The sequence below is a fragment of the Hordeum vulgare genome, chromosome 2H, assembly GCF_904849725.1.
Source record: "Hordeum vulgare subsp. vulgare chromosome 2H, MorexV3_pseudomolecules_assembly, whole genome shotgun sequence".
Lineage (NCBI taxonomy): Eukaryota > Viridiplantae > Streptophyta > Magnoliopsida > Poales > Poaceae > Hordeum > Hordeum vulgare.
In genome coordinates, this window is record NC_058519.1 from 654,216,225 (window position 1) to 654,238,113 (window position 21,889).

At 42.3% G+C, this 21,889-nt stretch overlaps 1 protein-coding gene and 1 non-coding gene across 2 annotated transcripts; both read left to right on the top strand.

Annotated features, from left to right (window-relative positions):
* The first annotated feature begins 632 nt into the window (after positions 1–632).
* On the top strand, positions 633–7,570 carry LOC123431265 (WAT1-related protein At5g64700-like). Its single transcript, XM_045115088.1, has 7 exons — positions 633–953; positions 1,030–1,092; positions 1,869–1,985; positions 6,203–6,443; positions 6,527–6,685; positions 7,004–7,152; positions 7,236–7,570. The coding sequence occupies exons 1-7, from the start codon at positions 781–783 to the stop codon at positions 7,426–7,428; spliced, it is 1,095 nt and encodes a 364-aa protein (XP_044971023.1). The 5' UTR covers positions 633–780; the 3' UTR covers positions 7,429–7,570.
* Positions 7,571–11,587: 4,017 nt separating this feature from the next.
* Positions 11,588–11,659, top strand: TRNAT-CGU. Its single transcript has one exon. It is a non-coding gene; the product is annotated as a tRNA-Thr (tRNA).
* The last annotated feature ends 10,230 nt before the right edge of the window (positions 11,660–21,889 follow it).

Consider the following 21,889-nt stretch of genomic DNA (forward strand, 5'->3'; position numbering starts at 1 on the left):
ACATTTCTGTACAGAATGTCCAAGAAGCATCCGAGTCACCTTGAGGTTGAAAGTTAGAACTATTGAGATGCTTTTTTTTCTTTAGAAATATAAATATGATTTTAGTTTTTAACTAAGCAACTGGCGTATGTAGTGGAAGCAGTTTCCTTGAATGTGTTTCTAACATTTTGAAATAATTTACTTCAATTTAGGGTACACTATTTTAAATTTTCATGAGGTAAAAGATGGTTGATGTATGGCCAGTTTTTTAATGTTGCCAAATATGTATGAGAAATCATCATGTAATTTTTGATACCTTGACCTGCAAGTGAAGCACTTTGAAGTTCTTACTTCCTTTACTCTAGGAAGATGGAACGACCTAAGATGAATAATACTGCCAGTGCACATGACTTTTCATTTAAGCCAACATAGTTGTGCATTGGGTGTGGATGCATCATCCATTCCAATAAGTACACAAGCACCTTGTGACTGATATGCCTAATTAGTTGCAATTAATGTTTCCTGTACAGTGTAAAGTTTTGATGTCGTGAACTATGATGTAACCAACTTGTAAGACCTAAAAGGAGTTTTGCCGTCTTTTAACCATGATTAAAGTGAGAGACTAGTGTGGAATGTACATAGTAAAGCATAAGTAAAGCATATGAGTCATATCTGAACAAACCTTATGACAGTGAAGGTTTGATTAAGTATCCTGATGGCAAATGCTTGACGAAGTGTTGTAACAGGCAAGTACGTAGTAGTATTTAAGCAAACATCCTTGAAGTTCTAACAAAGAGAGTCATGGGAAACAGAGCACCTTATGTTGTTTCATTTCTCTTAAGGTTTATCTATGCGGTTATGCAGATACTTACCAAAGTTGCTTTTAACCAAGGTACAAGTACATACGTTCTTGTTTTCTACAGGCATTTAATAGGTACCATGTTCTTACTACCCATTGCTTTTGCAATTGAAAGGTACATATTTTTTGCTGCTTATTTACCTGGATGTGGATGCCATCTAGCAAATTTGCCCTGAGATTTATTTTTTCAGGAAAACGGCCCCACGACTGTCATACAAAGTCTGTCTGAAACTATTTGTGCATGCATTATATGGGTAGGTGAACGTAGAAGGCAGAAGTGTTGTGTTATTTTCTACTTTTTTTAATTATTGGGGGGAGAATATTCATGTGAGATATGTTGACATGAGTTGTTGGATATTTACCTAACCTATAGTGTATCTATCTATCTGTTGCTTCTTATCCAAACTTATGTTTGAAACTCTTATATGTGCATCCATGCGCACCCTTGCAATATAAAATTTACTTACTTTTCATTAATTAGTTTCTCAGACCTTTTGATTTCCGTGTAGTATAGTCATCACCTTCATCAATCGCAATCCGAGAATTTCAGTTTTACATATCAGATTAATATATGTTTACTTCTAATTGTTCAACTAACTGTGAAAATTGTGGCTCATCTTTTTGTGAGAAACTAGCTATTTAATTAGGTTAACTAACTAAATATCTGCAGGAGTGTTGTGCCGGCAAAGCTAAGAATGATGTACTCCCTCCGTACCTAAATATAAGTCTTTTAAGATATTTGACTAGGTGTCTACATACGTAATAAAATAAATGAATCTATACTCTAAAATGTGTCTATATACATCCGTATGTAGTCCATTAGTTGAACTTCTAGAAAGACTTATATTTAGGAACGGAGGGAGTAATAGTTATTGTCTAGAATCATACCATGTATTTTTTTTTCTTACAACAGACCCCTTGGTATTTCAAAGCTATCTTTACCGTGTTTTTCTTTTATAAATGATATACATCTTATTTTCTATGTATGCAAATCACTTAGTAATAATTTTCCTTTATTTCATTTCCCCAGGATGTCTGCTTCTCTTAACATATCATGTGTTGGTCTCAGTTATGCTTCAGCAACTTCTGCTTCTGCAGTACTAAATCTCTTGCCAGTGTTAACTTTCTTTTTGGCTGTTCTGTTGAGGTATGTATTTTTAATGATAATTGCATTACATGGGTAGAACAATATTTATCTTGCCTTGTGGTAACTAACATTTAAACATGCCATCAAACTAAGCTAAGCAAATTTGTACTTGTGATATCCACACATAAATTACATGAATATGATATCTATATATAATTTATTTGCATTTAATACAGAAGTATAGCTTTGCATAATTGTATGATTATGAGAAGAAGACTCAAGTTTGCAGCATACATAGTTGATACTAGAATATAAACCGCGCGTTGCCTCATGATGGTCGGACAAAGACATGGATATTAGGTTCATGACATGAATAATTGTGATAATTATGATGTGATGAAAAATGATTTGGTAGCGATGAATGATTTGCTGATGTGAAAAGGGTTGCACACATTGACAAGATAGTTACTGTGAAAGGGGTTGCACACATAGTTGAAAAATGATTTGGCAGCGATGAATGATTTGTTGATGTGTAAGTGTTGCATGCTTATGGAAAATAGTTAATGGGTTGCAATTATTTAAGAATAGAAGATTAAATTTTAGAGATGTTTACAGCCGAACGAAATGGCTATATTGTGGTGTTAATAACTCTTCACGTTTGATAAAGGAAATAAATATATTTTCTTTTGCAAAAGGAAACTACATTTGTTCAGAGAAACAAATTTAATAATTCATTACATTCTATATGTTCTATTTATAACATGATCTTCCCAGACCCTATCAAACCCAACCCGGCGGGTCCTAAACCATGCTCAACCTTGCCTAACCTTTTCTTACCGGATAGAGGGGAGGGGGGGGGGGGTTAGAAAAGGAAGCATCGTCCCGGCCTCTGCATCGAGTGATGCATGCAACATTTTATTAAACACGAAACCAGTCTGAATCAAGTACATAGCGGTCTTGAATAAATAAAAGATACAAGGCGTCTATCGCGCCGCAACCAATAATAATGGAAATAGGCCTAGATGACTATCCACCTATCCTATTAATATGTCGCCATCCAAACCGGTTGAAGATATCCCGAGCTACCATCTTCCATTGGGCACACCCAGTAACCAAAGGCTCCCTTGCTTCCACATGAGTGAGTAAGGACCACGTGCGGATCAAGGCAGTAGCCCTGAAGATAACCTGTAAAAAGTGAATATAGCTTTGTCTGTTAAACACTAAATCATTTCTGCAGTTCCATGCAGCCCAGAATAGTCTACAGGTACCAAGACGAGTAAGTTTAGCATAGTCAACATTGACCCCTTCAACCACGTCCCAAATAACATGTTAATGCTAGTAGGAGGGCTTATGTTGAAAGCAATATGAATCGAGCGCCATAAAAGTTTAGCCATAGGACAATCTAGAAAGAGGTGCTTAATAGTTTCTTTATTCTGACAAAAGCTGCATCTTTGATTTCCTTTCCAATTATGTTTGGCCAAGTTGTCCTTAATTAAAATAACTCATTTGTGAACAAACCACATGAAGATCTTTATCTTAAGGGGAACTTTGACCTTTCATATATGCATGGATTTTGAAATAGGCGAGGAATCTATGAGGTGCATGTACATAGATTTTACAGTAAATAAACCATTAGTAGTAAACCTCCATTGAACAATATCAGGGCAGTCAGAAAGGCTATGTCCATCAGCCTTCTGACTAGATGCAGCCATCTAGTCCATCTGTCACCAATCAAGGCTCTACGGAACTGAATATTTAGAGGAGTCTCACGCAATACTGTCGCAACGGACACCTGTCGACGTTGCGCAATATTTTAAAGTTGCAGATACTGAAGAGCCAAGGACTCCCCCCTAGCAATGTATCTTCCCAGAATCTAGTTAATTCACCGTTTTCAATGATAAACCTAGTTCTATTGAAAAATGCAGTTTTAGACCTCATCAGACCCTTCCAGAAAGGAGAGTCACCTGGTCTTGTGGTGACCTGAGCTAAGGTCTTGTGTTGTAGGTACTTGTTCTTCAGAATTTGTACCCACGTACCTTCTGTTTTCACAGATAGTCTAAACAACCATTTGCTGAGCAGACATCTATTCTTAACCTCTAAATTCTCAATCCCTAAACCTCCTTGGTCCTTTGGTCTGCAGATTATGTCCCATCTAGTAAGCCTATAGTTGGCCTTGACATCATCACTCTGCCAGAAAAACCTCGACCGATAGAAATCCAACATTTTTCGCACCACAACTGGTACTTGAAAAAAGGATAGAAGAAACATGGGCATGCTTGATAATACAGAATTAACAAGTACCAAACGTCCTCCATAGGATAAAAGCTTGCCTTTCCAGCAGCTTGTTTTTTTTTCAAATCGGTCTTCGATACATTTCCACTCCTTATTTGTCAACTTTCGGTGGTGGATAGGGATCCCTAAGTACGTGAAAGGTAAATTACCACTTTCATAGCCGAATAGTTGATTATAAGTGAGATGTTCTGCTTTGGCCTTTCCAAAGCAAAACAGTTCACTTTTGTTTAAATTAATCTTCAGCCCAGATAGTTGTTCAAATAAGCACAAGATGAGTTTCATGTTTATGGCCTTTTTAAGATTATGTTCCATAAAAAGGATCGTGTCATCTACATACTGTAGAATAGAGACACCCCCATCCACTAGATGTGGTACTAGTCCCCCTACAAGGTCTTTCTCATTGGCTCTCCTGATCATGAGTACCAACATATCTGCAACAATGTTAAATAAAATAAGAGACATAGGGTCACCTTGTCTAAGACCCTTCAGTGTCTGAAAGAAATGACCCACATCATCATTTACTTTGATACCGACACTTCCTTTTTTTTATAAAACAGTCTATATGCTTGCGCCACATCTCACCAAACCCCTTCATACGTAGGGTTTGTTGCAGAAAAGACCATTTCACTTTGTCGTATGCTTTTTCAAAATCTACTTTGAATATCACTCCGTCAAGTTTCTTGGAGTGCATCTCATGTAAAGTCTCATGTAAGACCACGACCCCTTCTAGAATGTTACGTCCAGGCATAAAGGCCGTCTGCGTAGATTGCACCATCGAATGGGCCATCTTAGTTAGCCTATCCATTCCCACCTTCGTAAAAAATTTGAAGCTAACGTTTAACAGACAAATAGGACGAAATTGTTCAATCCGCGTAGCACCCTCCTTCTTTGGTAACAATGTAATGGTATCAAAATTCAGGTGAAAGAGTTGTAAGTGACCACAGAACAGATCATGAAACATTGACATAAGGTCTTTCTTGATAATATACCAGCACTTCTTATAAGACTCAACCGGAAACCCATCTGGACCGGGAGCTTTTCCGTTCTTCATGCCCTCAATAGCCTGTAGCACCTCTTTCTCCAAAAATGGAGCGGATAAACTCCCATTATCGGCCTCTCCGACCTGAGTAATATCCTCTACCCGATGCTCATCCATAGACACAAAACTATGATTAGGAGCACCAAACAGCCGTTTATAATAGTGCAGCGGATGATATCACCAACCGAGTTACGTGTGCAATGGTTGGAGCTAACACCTTTGAGTGTTATAAAGGTTGGAGATAAAACCTTTGTGTCGTAATTTACTCTCTCGTTAATTTTGCAGCGACAAAACAGTTACAGAGATTATATTTACTTATAGCGGGAGTGCTAATCAGTCGCTATTGGTTATGTTCATGTGAAATTCGAGCAACATCCCTTAGTTACCGTCCTTATCAAGTACGTAATCGAACCGTATGGTTACGTGATACTTACTAGGGTGGTGATACTTATTACGGTGTACCAATTTATTTCTCTGCACTAATTAACACTAACCGAGTACCATTGTGAAAATTGTTTGTATGTGCTTCTTTGAACTTAACTAGCTAGCTAAATGGTCATGTGCTGCTACCGAAGTTATTTCTTTGCTACGTATTGTCAGTTGGTTAAACGCGCATGACACATAGCCCATTAGTTTGTGAAAAATTTAGAAAAATCATCTCAAAATATACATTAGTCAAATGAACCATATGTACATCCTCTGGAAAGTCAGTGACAACTGTGGTGATTCAAATGACTTAAGAAGTGAACGCACCACCACCAACTATGATCTTTACCATTAGTATTTATTTAGTAGTGTAAACCTACTTTTGTGTAGATGTGAGTGCTTTCATGAACATGGTTTAGTAACGATAGTAGGACTGAAAATAGGTTCAACTTGCTTTGTATACAATATTATGATAAAAAAAATATGGTAAGTGAGTGATTTGTTGTTGTACTTATGGTAGAATGGAGTCTTTGCAATTAAAGAGCTACCATGGGATTGTGAAAGTTTCTGGTATAGTAATTTGTGTGGCTGGTGTTACGGTACTAGCGTTATGCCAAGGACCGGAGCTCAAATCTATCGTCCATCACCCTATGTTTCGTCACCCAAGTCGAGTTGATACTCATCCCTCAAGGAGCTGGATATTGGGAATTCTCCTGCAATCTCTTGCCACTGTGATGTTTGCGCTTTGGACAGTGTTTCAGGTATGCATCTTGCTGTGTGCACAGGCTACAGATTCAGGTGTGTGTGCTTGTTCAGATGCTTATTTATTCCATGTTGCTTCTAGGGCCCTTTGCTGGAGGAGTATCCGTCCATGCTGCTTAACACGAGCCTTCAGATTGTCTTTGCGACTGTTCAATCCTTTTTCATGGCTCTAGTGATGGAGAGAGACTTTTCAAGATGGAAGTTGAGATTGGATGTAGGTCTTGTGGCGATCATCTATTGTGTAAGTATAAAAACGATCTCCTCACCAGCAACAAATTATTGATTTTTTTACGGAACCTTGAGTCCTTGACAGAGGGCAGGGAGCTCCCGCTTTGCATAAGGAAGAAAAGAGTTTGGCCAGTTAATGAGGAAAACGGGACCGAAAACCATACATGGTGTTCGTAATAAGAATGTTTTTTTTTATCAAAGTTCGTAATAAGAATGTTACCTTGGAAGTACTCCCTCCGCCCCATAATATAAAAGCGCAACACTCTTATATTATGGGACGGAGGGAGTAGAAAATAAAATCCTGACCCTATGAAATTACTTTACATTGTAGGGTGTATTTGTTACCGCATTGGCAAACTACCTGCAAATCTGGGTCATTGGCAGGTGCGGCCCAGTATTCCTGGCCATGACAGTACCCCTAACTTTGGTTATCACAATCATTCTGGCACTTCTCATAGGAGAAGCAGTCACCCTTGGAAGGTGCATTTCTTAATGTTTGCTTGTTAGACAGAAGTACTACACCGAAAAAAACAATCTTAATTTGTTCCTCTTCTAATAAACAGTGTGATAAGTGGCGCGCTGATGGTTGGTGGCCTGTACAATGTTCTCTGGGGGAAGAGAATAGAGCAAGCAGCTCTCCGCAAGCAAGGAGGTAGCGGAGAAAATGGATCATGCTTGGATTTGGAGGAACAAGTTCCAGCAAAGCGGGATTCAATCAACCCAGTGCCAGGTTCGAAAGAAAGAACTGAAAACTGATACATCAAGCTGAACTGTGACCAGCAAGCGGTGTCACTATAGGTTTATACAAAAAAAATGCTTCAGGTCAGTCCACCAGAAACCGTTCAAAGATCTGTAATATTGTTTACTGCCAGTCAGCTATAGCAGCTTTAATTGTTTGTTCAGGGCTTATGGAATGTCCTTGTTTTTTTAGTTCGTGTGGTGGATTTTGTCTCTGTGAGTTCTTCCTTGCATGTTATGGATTGAGAAATTTCTACTTTTAGTGGACCAGCTAGTAGGCCGTGTGGTCGCTTCGTACCCTCCCCTCCCCACCACCACCACCACCACCACATCATTGATCCACTCTTTCCGTCCACATATCAACTTTCCTAAGATAACTACTCATATCTTAACCACAATCAATCTATTTAATTAAATATAATAACGACCTTTCAATCATTTCATATACAGAATCAATCATCAATAATTCCATAAAATCAATCATCAATCATCTCTACTCCTAAAGGGATCCGTAGGACCTTCCTCGAGGGCGTCGGGGGCGACCCTTCCTCTTGCCTCGTCACGTATCGGGGGAAACCCTTGGCAGCAGCGTCGTCATCGTCGCAGTCCTTTTTGGAGGTGTTGATTGGTACCGGTGCTTTGGAGCTTGGTGGAAGATCTTCGGTGGGCGCAGTGGTCGTGAAACTTCTTCGTTTCCGTCGACCCACCGTTGTCGGCATTTTTCTCTTGTTGTTTCTCTTTCGTTTCTTTTGGGTGTGATTATGCTGCTTCCCTCCCAGCATCTACTGTTGGTTGTATCGGTTGGTTGCTTTGTAATACAAAGCAGGGGGAAACCTTTTTTCGGAAAAAGGGATCCGTAGGTCATTTGGTTGGTTCGCACACAGTCATTAATGTGAAAATACTTTGGAAGCGGAGTGCCGAATCAATTTGCAAATCAAGCCATTAATGCAATTAATTATCAGATTACTTCCTTCATCATAGTTAAAAAAGAACAGTTAAATTTACGTGCATTTTCACAATAGACATAGTTCAGGACGCATTACATTTACTCATAGCCGCTAATAGTACTCTGTTGTACTACTTCTATATGCATGCATAGTGTGAATGCTATTTTTCAGCCCATCCCACAGCCAATCAATAATCACCTAGGTTTCAGAGAATTTCCAAGCACGCCTTCTACCGTGATGGAGGGAGTATTAATTATGCGCGCAATTAATTGGATCCATTTAAATAGGGATGTCCATTCATATAGGGGAGTCTGTTGTCTGTTGTCGCTAGGTTTAGTTCCATTAGTCGCTCGATCGAACAGAGGATGTCCCACTCCGGCTGATCCTTTTCCAAAGTATAAACCCATCCGGCCTGATTTCCTTCCAATCAAAACAGACCGATATGCAATCTCAAAACAAACAACGTCAAGGTGTTTTGGGAAGATGATCAGTCCATCAACATCTCAAAAGGCTGCTCAAGACATTCTTCTATGGTCAAACTTCCAACAAGAACTTCTCATTGCTGGGGTGTCATGCTATCCTGGCTAGATCTGAGTATGTAATTTTCTTTTCTTTCTTGAGCTCTACCTCGCGCCTCCTTTGTAATACCCCTAAAAAGATTATTTTCTTATATGGATATATTGTTCTCTCATATTTTGTTTGCTAAAATGTCTTTTAGTATATATCATGCATAGATATGAATTCTGTTTTTTTACTGGATATATATTACTGGATTATTATTGCATGAAAGATTACTGTACAGTCATGATTTTTAAAGCAACCGCATATTCTGATCTCATATGAATTAAAATCATGCGCTTCAACAGTACTCACGGGACATGTGGTTAGCAAAATCAAAATTCAAAAAAAATGTCATGGATTTTATACTACTCAAAAGTTTCATTGGTTTTGCACCAGGTGTTCCCCATAATAGAAAAATGTATCCTTAATAAAAATTAATGTATCCATCTTATAGTAAAAGAGAAGGGTGTAAGTAACTGCACCTATATGTTAGATACGGGCTAACTTGTAGAAGAAGAAGCTTGTCAATTTCCTCTCAACGAAGTTTCCAGCTTGGTCTCACAACCGAGCCATGTCTACCATGCACAATATCTTATTGCTTTCAGATCTCCCGTTTATTCTTAATGTCGCTTCATTTTTTATGGTTATTGATCTATGACGAAGGGGGTGTGCTAGTGCCAGTGCCAATGCCCGTTGCTATTCAAACAACGGAGTGGATCTGGCAATATTTTTATCAATAAAGGTTATCTTTCATGTGGCCTTTGTTATTAGATACATGCATATGTGTGTCACTTCCTTAGATCATATCTGGTTCCTAAAGTTTTAGATGTTACATATAACCATCAGTTACCTTTCAAAAAAAAATGACCATTAGTTATCCCATTGGCAGTCCTTGTACATGTTTTTTTATCTGCTTTAAAAATTATTGTGAAGCAAAATAAAGTTGTATGTAAGAATATCCTAGATTGTGTTTTTATATAAAAGGATCGCTTCAAGTTACCTCCTTTTTTGGTGAAGCATTAAACTAAGAATGTAGAATGGGGGACCAAAATACTTCTTAGGAAAGTACCGGAGCAGGAACTCAAATTAGTCTGCCTTGTGATGTGATGTGATGTGTGCGTGTGTGTGTGTGTGCGCGCGCACGCGTGTGCGGGTGCGAGTGTGCATGTGCTTACGTTCATCTCTGGTCTAGGTTTAGTTGTCCCTGATGCTTGGTTTTAATTTTCTACTAGCATATAATTATACAAGAAAAGAAAAAGTGAGAGGGTAAAATACCCCGAAAGGGAGTATCCAAAAAAGGGAGTACCATACAGAAAAGTAAAGTGGGAGTGTGAAAACCCCCGGAAGTATTGAAAAATATTCGGTACTGGGAGGCGGGTTATGAGGGGAGGCATGCCGAAGGCGTAGTAGTACGGGAGGACAAATGGAATGGGATCCTTAACCGGTGCTAATTGTTATTTGATTGCAACACAATTTATGTTATAGTTCTTGTCATACATCCTTTTGTATTCATCTTAGTGTCTATTTGACTTGTTTTCTACATAAATTATGGACCCGCTTTGTGGACGAACGGTCGCCAGGAGGAGGTGGCATTTGTGAACGATTTCATTGTCATTTTCAGTTAGAGGGGATGATAGTTTCTTCAGAATGACATGGCAATTTCTGTTAGAGAAGGAAATTTTAGTTTTTCAAAATATCACTGTATGATCTCGTCCCAAAACTAAATCTGCTATCAAAAGGGGTTCAATTGCCACCCCTTTTGCAGTGATTGGTAGTCAGTTAACTTTTCCTTGAATGATAATATAGGAAAGAATAAGTATCAGAACTATTGCCATGGTGCCCATTTCAAGTCTAGCAATGAATTAACAAGTTTAACATGTGAAGCCATTTCTATGTGTTGTGCGGACTATTATCATTAATTTGTGTGCTTCATAGTGATGGAGTAAATGGCCCAGTATTAAGTTCAAAAGGTTGTCTTAGCCCGTGTAATCAAAAAATAAATTAAAAACCCGTGACAACGCATGGACGTTCTACTATTATATACTAGGGGTACACCTCAACCATAACCCGAATATGAAAGATGCCCACTAGAGACATCGTGTAACACGCCAAACCAATGGCTAAGTCATGCTCATCACTATCGAGGAGCCACCACAGCCAGCTCCATTGGTTGCTTCACCGCATGTACCCATGCCGATGAATAACCATGGGAAAGAGCCCAACACACAGCGTCAAAGGGAGCAAAAGTGCATCGTCCTCATTAAGGTCACACTACATCGGGTACAGGTTAATTTTACCGTTCTATCGTCTCTCATAGTCGTAGGGTAAATAACGCTGATGATCCACGCGGGCAATATCTAAACAGAAAGATATGCTAGTGCATGTACTTGCTACACACGATCAATCGTAATTGGTTGGTTCATCTAAAATTGCAGATGTACATGTACTGCTACTGCACCTCAAGTTCCATTTGCTTCCCATCTCAACAAATAAACTTTCATTTGCTTTGGGCGCCTCTGAATAGCTTTGGGTGCCTTTGGTTTAGTTGGGTTATTTGTGGTCCTTCTTTCACCCAGGTCGCACAAACCAAAATCCACTACAAGTCTTCGCCACAGCACATTGACGGCGCTATTGGATAACAAAAATTAATTTTCCTGCTTATCAAAAATGCCTCCGTAGCATAGTGGTAGTGCGTTCCCTTCGTAAGGGAAAGGTCGTGAGTTCGATCCTCACCGGGGGCTTAGTTTTAAATTCATTTTTTCTTTTTTTTTCCATTCTTGTTATCTTCTTAATTCTTATGTTCTGATCATCTTGACGTTGGCTCATTTTCAATGCTTCTGCGTTCTGATAATCTCCACGTTGGTGTTTGTGTTTGCTTCGAATTCAATAGTTATTAACATTTTATTCCTTTTGCATAGACTTGCATGTCGTTGTTTTGGCACGTAATAAAATTTGCTAGCAAATTTGTCATTTATTTATTTTTAATTTCTTATATTATTCCAAAAACAGCTGCATCGTAGGAGAGAAGACGAGTAGAACGTGATATAGCGGGCAGGAAGAGTGATGGATGCTCCCGTTGTTTGGTTCACGAGCGAGTCCTATTCATCAATTTGATCAGTAATATATGAATAACGAGACGTAAATATACCAATCATATTTGTGAACTAGCGACAGCGACATAGTTACTCATGTATTCAAATGCAGAAGTAGCTTGTGATGCAGACTTTAATACAACTCCATACGAATTTGATCCACTTTTTGTTCGTTTGGGTCCGTCGTAGAGGCAGCGTGCGGTCCCGTCCGTGTTTTGGTATCCAGGACGCCCAACTGGCCAACATATTTCGTCTACACGGTCATATTTTTACATACAAATCTAAACATTGCCCATAGTTCATAAATCACATAGTTTACAATGAAATAGAAATCTCATACTTCCTCCGTTTTTAAATATAAGTCGTTTTAGAGGTTTCATTATGAACTACATACGGATGTATATACACATGTTTTGAAATGTAGATTCACTTATTTTGCTTATATTTAAAAACTGAGGAACTAGTATACAAACCAAATAAAAATATGGTTCACCGCATGTCTAGCAATCCAGAAGCGTCGTCCGAATGGCCTAGGATTGAAGAGTGGGGATGTGCGCTGAAAGTGGTTTTTAAATATAAGTCGTTTTAGAGGTTTCATTATGAACTACATACGGATGTATATACACATGTTTTGAAATGTAGATTCACTTATTTTGCTTATATTTAAAAACTGAGGAACTAGTATACAAACCAAATAAAAATATGGTTCACCGCATGTCTAGCAATCCAGAAGCGTCGTCCGAATGGCCTAGGATTGAAGAGTGGGGATGTGCGCTGAAAGTAATTAGCGAAGAGCGGGCAATGGCCGGTTTCTTCGTTGCGGTTCAACACCGGAACTGTAACGATCAAGATGCGGTCCTTTCCGATCTGGGGATCGAGGTCCCGAATAGGAAAGAAGCGCATCTAAGCGTTTCGCAAACAGGCATCACATCACAAATAATAATAAAGGTAGACAATTCGGGATTCAATTGTCTTCTCATAAATATCTCAGAGTACATCACACATACAACCAAGGTAGTTTCGCTACGGACTACAAAACATAGAAATGCTATGCTACCCTGCCTGCAGGCCCACGATCACGACCACGCCTCAATCTTCTGGATAGTTCACGTAAAGGCGGTCTGTCTCCTCGTCGTACTGCCACGCCAGCTGAGTGCCATCGGGATCATCTGTCTCTGGGGTACCTGTACCCGTTGGGATTTTGGAGGAATCCGTGAGCCACGAGGACTCAGCAATCTAAGACCTTGATGCCAGAACTAGTCACGTTATTAGGTAGGGTAAGGTGAAGTGTATAAGGTTGCAGCATCCTAAGCTTGATTTAGTGGCTATCTTACGTGGAACAAGTATGAAGGTGGTCTATACTAGCGGTCGTGATTACTTGATCACTATGTGATCCTGAACGCCTACCTACGTCATTCATAACCCCACCGTGTTTCTGATCGAAAGAGAGATCTTCGAGGGGACAGTCACGGTTACGCACACAGTTGGCAATTTTATTAGCTTAAGTTTAAGTTATCTAATACCGGATGTCAACAAAATATTCCAAGTTGCCACATGACCGCGGGCACGGCTTTCTGAAAGATTAAACCTTGCAGGGGTGCTCCAACTAGTCCATCACAAACGTACACGGGCCGCAAAGTAATCCTCTATCACGAATCTCGTGATCTCGTCGGATTCCTTAGAGGAAAACCTCAACTCTGGGGGAAACCAAAGCTTCACTAGGATTCCTATACGCAAGATATATCGCTAAGGTAAGACAAGGCTAGCAGGACCTCCCAGTGTGTCGACGACCCGATAAGAGCCGTGTATCCCAGTCTCAGGACAACACCGTCTATGCAAAGTGGACAAGGACCAAACCTCAAGTTTCCCTGGGATGGTCTTGCCGACTGCTAGGTGATTGGACCAACACTCATGAGGAGCACTGGCCCGGGTTGTTGATTAAATTCCTCGGGGTAGCTATTCCCTATGCAGGTTATTAAGTGATTAGCAAATAAAACCAATGTTGGGTCCTGCCGGACAAGCCTTAGCACTACGCGATTTATCGAGGGGGTCCCCATAACAACCCCGAACGTGTTAGGAGCGATCATTATGGAATCAAACACCGGTAGCCGGTAACTAAGGCGGCAATAACGGAACAAAGCACCCGGCAAAAGGCTAGGCCTTCCGTCATTTACCAAGTATATAGGTGCATTAAATAAATAACAGCATTTAAGATAATGATATCAAGCTCATGTTATCACATGAGTCAAAGCACCTGCATCTAGCAACGCTAACATTAGTAGTTGAGCAAAGCCTACTTAGCCATTCAAGTTTTGCTAGGAAGGGATCAGTGTTTGGGTTCATGGCATATCAAGAGGCAATTTAATTCAGTGGTAGGCAGCGAGCAATATGACATGGAAACGCAAACTAGCATAACAAGTCTAGAGATGGAATCAAAGTCATATCATCTTGCCTGTGATATCCTCAGCTTGGAATGGTTCTTGTTCGTCCTGCACGTACTCTCCCGAATCCACGTACTCGTTCTCCGATCCCGGTGCTACCCAACATAAGAATAGCATCCAATGAACAACAGCACCTCAATATGCAACAAGCACATGATGCATGAGATGAAAAATGAGCATGCATCACTATTTCTATCACTAGCACAAGCAAGAGAAGCTACTACAAGTTTCTGGACAGAACTGTACCCTAAGCTATTTTGACATGCATGATAATGACATGATCAGATGCGTCTCGAGAAATCGATGCAAAACCATATAAAGAACATTACAATCGGAGCTACGGATCAACGGGAATCAACGAAACAAGATATGAAGCCCTACGTGTAAGAATCAACACCACACACTCAAATAGCACAAATCTGGTATTCCCAGGTTGCCAAGACATATAACAACCCAACATGAATGGATTGGAGCAAGGAAGAACACCACAACATCAACTAAGCACTCACAAACATCAAAATGACAATACTACACAATCTGCCATAATCTGCATCTTAGCACATTGTGGGCTACATGCAACATAGCTACAGCCCTCCAAATATGATAAATAATATATGTGTTTGTAGCCAACCAAGAATACTACAAGCACAAGCAAGAATCATACCAAAAGGAATTAAACACAGGAAGACACAAGGCTGCAAACTTTCCCAAAACCATCAGATCTCAGGGACTTACTGAAAATTCCTGCACCTGACTTTCTGTCTTTGTTCTGAAGCTTTTTGACAGCAACCAAACCATAACCTACAGGACTCCAAATGGGATGAAATTTGCCAGGGAGCTTCACAAACATATCAGGTCCAAATTCCTAGCACTGAACTAAGGCTAGATCACAACATAATGACCAGCACAACCTCATCTACAGGATAAGAAAATGTTTCCAGATTCTCAGACTTAGTGAAATTCCAGATTTCACTAAGCTGGAATTTCCAGCCACATGACCACTTTGGATGGGCACCACTTGCACACATGGATTCCAAATCATGAATTGAAACCCACATGTGGTACAGTGGGTCACCCTCTACTACCACAACCAGGAATCAACTACAAGAGCACAACACCATGCATGGAACCAAGCTCTAAACTTAGAAGAAAATGCAAATATGACTTTCCAGAAAAATGCTCCAATGACAAATCTAAGTTCACCAATGGATTCCTTGGGAAATTCTACCACAAAATCATATATAATATGTGGGCACTTACTTGGAACAAGTGACCACAAATTAAGGAAGAGGAAACTACTCCAAATCATGACTAGGGAATAGTGCATCATTTCATGTAGTTCCTCTATATCAACTACTACATGGTTGAGCTCATGTGCACAATGAAAAAGTGACATGGGGGTTTGAACCCCATGTTTGTGTCATGCACATCAACTTCACAACCCCTTCTACTAAGCTTCCCAACATACAAATCACCATGCCCTCTCACATATGGACATGTGAAGATGCACAAGTGTTGCAAGGTGGGGATGTTTTCATCACATGCATATCATCAACTCATATGCATATCATCTAGTTATAACCCACACCACCTACACATTCTAGCAACACAAAGAATGCTAACACATGCATATGGCAATCAAACACACAAGCATGCCTACACTAGCAACACCTCATGTGTGTGCAACACACTCACACACATGCACATCACCTACTGCCACCTCTTACTAGGCACACAAGCATAAAAACTAGCCACCTACATAATATCATCTACTAGGAAGCATCACCATACACACACATCCATGTGTGACTAATCTCATGTGTATGCACACACACACACATGCGCATCTCTCACAAGCACCCAAACATACACCTCATCACCTACCACTACTACCCATTACAAGCAAGGAGATAAAATGCCAATCTCAGCTAAGGTGAAAAGCACAATACTATAAGCACACGCATCACTACTCTACTAAATGCATATTCATACACACAAGAGCATCACCGCTTATTCACAAGCCACCAACAATTGCACACACTTGCAGGTTATCAGAGGAGGTGGCACAAACATATATGCAACAAAAATGGCTACCTCACTACAAAGAACAAGGCTACAGAATTTGTGAAACAGAGAACAAGGGACAGGAAAAAAAATAACAGGGGAGGTACTGGGGGTCGAACCCCAGACCTGCTGCTCCAGCACACACACACACACACACACAAGGCAGCCACCACTCTGCTACGGTCACTGATCTGATCAGAGAGGGAGTTCTCTCCAGGTATGGTAGATCTTCCTGCTACTGTGTCAAAGAAAATACAAGAGAAATAAAAAGGGTTGCCGAGGGGAGGGATCGAACCCACGCCCTCACCACTGGCACACCACACCACATACCACTGGGCTACGCTACGAAGTCCGAACTAAAACGCGCAAAGAATCAACTGAAGGAGGTCCCCTCTGCTGAACTGCTACCGGCGGCAGACCGGAACAGGGGAAGACTCTCGCCGGCGACATAGCCCAAATCGAGCAACGACTCGTGGAGGGGAGGGAGCCCGCACACACACGAAGTCATTCCCGCAATAATCTATGCCTGAGGGGCTCTACAGCGACGTTGCCACGGCGACCAGCGGCTCCGGCGACAGAGACTACTCGCCGACGATCTCTACTGCTCCGGCGACAGATCTAAGACAGGGAGGAAGGAGGAGGTGCCCTACCTCGCGTACGAGTCGAGGAGGGAGCGGCCGTAGAGGAAGTAGAAGGAAGAAGAGCGCGGTGCGGCGGAGCTCGTCGGAGATGTCGCGCCGTCGGGAAGTAGTGGAAGCAGAGCAGGGGAAGTCGGTCCAGCGGCGGGAACGGGCTCCTCGAGACGCCCTCGTGCTGCTAGCGTCTACAAAGAGGAAGCAGGGGTAGCAGGACGACGGCGGCGACGACCTTTTACCCATCGGCCATGGCGGACCCGAGCTCTCCTTACCTTGCTGCGACGAGAGAGAGAGAGAGGGGGATCGAGATCTGGACGGTGCGGCGACGGGGAGGAACCCTAACGCTTCTGCACGGACGCCAAGGCCTATATAGCGCAAGAGGGGGAGGCGAGGGACGTGCCGTCGGCCATGTGCGCGTGCTCCTCTCGGTGGAACGGAGGGGATCGGGACAGAGAGGATGACAAGGTGGACCCACGGTGCCGTGCTGGAAAGGAGGGAGACGACGCCGTGCGCGTGCTCCTGCGCGAGGGAGATGGAAATGGGCTGCTAAGTGGGAGTAAGCCCACTTAGGAGCGCCAGATAGAAGGGAAGAAGAATTCTCTCATTTCCTATTACAGAAAAACACAGAGAAGAAAAAATAAAGCACATATTAAAACACTCGGGATAAAATCAAACAAAATATCCCCTGGTCATAGAAAAATATGACCTATTTGAATAAAATAGAAAAGGGACTTTAGTGACAAGCAAATATTTACAAAACAGTATTTATGCCACTGTTTTGTGAATATATAGCACCTCTCAAACAAAGTTTAAAACAACAAATACATATCTTCACAATCACTACAAAATATCCTAAAACGTGGACATTTTTAAAACAGAGAAGGATCAAGTAAATATTGGGCTAGGGGATAATAGAGAGAGAGGGGTTTGTAGTCAAAGGGTTTTGCAAAGTTCCAACACCACACCACCACTTCTACTCTCACCACAACACAAATGCAACCACATCACAAGAACTCACAAGAACCCACATCACCACTACCACCTTTGCAATCACAAAGACATAAAGATGCATGGAAGAGATGATATGACATGCATGCATGCAAGGAAGGGAAAAATACAAAGGACATCACATGAAGTCATGGCACAATTGAAAACATCAAATCACTGACAAGGTGGACCCACATGCAATAGGTTCCCAATATGGCAAGGTTTACATCTAGGGCACTACAGGAACGCTCTACCTAACAATGTGATCACTGAGGACCATATATAGTCGTAACCACAAATTGCTCATCGTCCGACGATGAATTGCCCGATGAACACATAAGGTTGTTTAAGAAGTACTCATTCCCACTATCCATGAAACCTTGCGCACGAAGCATTGACCACCTTGTGGATGTGGTGGAGAAGCCGGCCGGTGAAGAGCCACACACCTCTCCCCCGCACAGGCACCATGGCTATCAAAGTGGAGGCTGCCATGGAGCAAGGTCGGCGCGCTTGGAGCTTGGTAGGCGGCATCGGAGTCAAGGGGGTGGCATGGCCGTGAAGGTGCTACGGTGGCGGAGAAAATAGACCAGGAACACCGACAAGAGTGGGCATCGAATGTGGCATCGAGGTAGGAAAAGTGTGTGGATTGAGGTGGTGCCCTCGGTAGTGTCCAAACGGGATGCGGCAGCGATAACGACGTGGCAAGAGGCGGCGGGTGTGAAGGAGAGAGGGGAGAATAGCCATTGTGATACCGACGGGCGGGTCAGAGGGAGGGTAAGAGTGCACATCTCATGCGTCGATGCAATGTTCGCGCTGACGCAAACCCAGTTCAAATTTAGGTCGGAAATGGGTCATAGGCGAATGCAAAACAGTTGTGTGTTGGCGTTGATGCGTTGGACCATGATTTCTATTCATTTTGATCCAAACAAATGTGCACGTACAAAATGTGTCGGCGCGTTTGCCCTTAACACCCATCTGTATTCCACGTCTTGCGGGAGCCAAACTTTTAGTTCTCAACAAATTGTCCCTCTTTGACATGTTAATACTTTCACCCAATCGCATACGATTCTCGCATAGCTCTTCATGTTTGTCACATCCCTAACCCTTAAGCAAGATAGCATTGTGCTCATGTCTTCTTTGCATTTGCATCTAAGAAGTTTCAACAAAAACAACAAAGTGGCAAAGGAAAAACTCAAAACCCTAGCCACCATTTCAATTAAAGGAAATTTCAAACTAGTTCAAAATCAATGAACCCAAAATGGCCTCAAGAAATGTTCAAACTTTCTGATAAATCATGAAAGTAAATGAGCATTGGAGAAAACTATTTTCTTGACACTTTAAGCATTTTAAATAAATGCAAAAGCCACTGGTTTCAAATTTAAAAATTGAAATCAGAAACTATAATTTTCCAAAAATGTTGAAAACCTTGGAAATGAGTGGGGATATTATAACAAATATTTCAGGAGGTCTAAAATAGTTCTTACTTTTTGTTTTGGAGCTGAATTAATTATCAATACAATAATTAGCAAAACAGAAAAACAAAAACAGAGAAAATGGGAAAAAACTTACCTGTCGCCCTAGCCTGGCCCGGCCCATCTCCCCGCTCGTCCCCTCCCTCGCGCCAGTAGGCAGCAGGAGGTGGCCGCCGCCTCCTCCGGCGCGGCCACGCACCTGCGTGCCTGCCTGGCCGCCGGTTCGCGCTGGCGACGACGGGGATAAGCTCCCCAGAGCCTCCCCTATCCATTCCCCGCCTCGGTTCTCCTCCTCCGCCCGGATCTCCTCCCCCTCCTTGCTGCCGCCATTAGAGCCGAGCTCGAGCTCGAGCTGCCCGTGCCCCTGGCCATAGGATCCCCTCCCAGAGCACGCCATTAGCTCCGACTCGTCGCCCTGGTCATCTCTGCAGAAGCCGAAGCTTCCTCGAGCCCTGCAACGCCCGCAACGCCGTCGTCTTCCACCTCCGGCCGCCGGACCTCTCCCGTCGATTCGTCGCCCCCACGCCTTCCCCGAGCCGTCTAAGCTCTGCTCTGCACTCCCCATGAGCATGCGGTCGTTTCCCCTAAGTTTTCCCCCTCGATCCCCTCCTCTAGCCCTAGTTTCACCGGAGCCCGACGAGGACCGCCGCTGCCGCTCGTCGCCGGTAGCCCTCCGTTGATCAGCCCGTCCTTCCGAGGGCACCAGCAGCTCCAGGACGACCCGTAGATGCCGTAGCAGCTAAGAACCGAGTGTAGATCCCTCTGATTCAAAGACCCCGATGACGCCCGAGCCTTGGCCGCCGCCAAGCTCGTCGCCGGCGTCATCTCCGGCCAGATCAGCCCCGGCTAGGTGCAGAAATGAAGCTGCGGGAGACGTGCCGTTCCTCTGGTGTTCTCCGCGCAGCATTTGGCCCCCTGTGCGCCGTTTCCGAGCCCCTCCGCCGTGCTGGTGGTCGCCGGAGGCTCCCCGCCGGCGAGGACGACCTCGCCGCCGGTGGAGGTCGACGTGGCAAGCTAACCCAGCCGATTAGTGACTTAATCACTCGCTGACAAGTGGGCCCAAGGCCAAGTCAAACCTCAGTTAGGGCTGGTCAGCGCGGGATTAGTCCCAGAGAGGCTGACCAGTGGGGCTCCCCTGTCAGGTTTGACCTGCACAGGTCGGCTGACCTGCTGACGTCAGCCTGATGCAATAAATAGAATTTCCAGTTTAAAACTAATTCAGGAAATTGCTAAAAATTGTAAAAATCATAGAAATTAATCTGTAACTCCAATGAAAATAATTTATATATGAAAAAGTATCAGAAAAATTCAAGGATTCTGATTATGCTATTTTCAACTATGTTTGAAAAAGTTACAGAACCCTAAATTGTGAAATAAGGAATGATTCAATTCTTTTAATCACTTTATAAATGGAATTTGCAAAAATATTCAAATTTCATTATAAACGCAATGATCACACACTGCCCTAGATACAAATCAGTATCATAACACGACAATTCTTGCATGTCAACATCAAGATGAACCGAGCATCAGGTCGAATCAATTAAACCGGTATCCGAGAATACCCGTTTAAATTGCTATTCGAATGTGATTCAAATCAACTCTAAACCTGTTACATGTTGAAAATAATAACTTATCACCTTGCATTCTCATGCCATGCTCATGCATCATTTGAGTGCATATGATTGTTATTGAATGTTGCCATTCATTTCGGTAGGCTCCGCACCCCCGGATTCCACCGAATATCCGTCTGACGGATATCGTTCCTCCTCTGAGCAACAAGGCAAGCAACCCTTTTGATCATTCCGATAACTCCTATGTTCTTGCTCCTGCACCTATTCATTGCATTAGGATCAAATGCTTCAACTGCTTTTGCCACGATAGTTGGACCCACTTCCTTTGCATGACTTAACCTTGTCACAGTAAATAGCCGAACCTTGCAACCTAGCATACCTGGTAGTTGCTTGAGCTATGATGTGCCTTATCCTGCTATGCATGCTATGCTTAGAGTTGTGTATGGTCTGTCATCTGGGAGATGAACAGAAATGAGGAATGTGTTCGGTGAGCAAAGGTTGTGTGTTGAACTTGATTTGGTAAAGGTACCGGTGAAAGGCTGTGTAGGAGTACATGGCGGGTTGTTTCATTGGAACCGTCCTTAGGAACTGAGTTCCGTGTATGTAATCCAAGACTAGATACTACCACATGCTGGGCCCTGAAATATGACCCCGCTCGGCCTATTAATCGCGTAGTACTCGGTCCAGGAGTTGCAAGTAGTTTCTG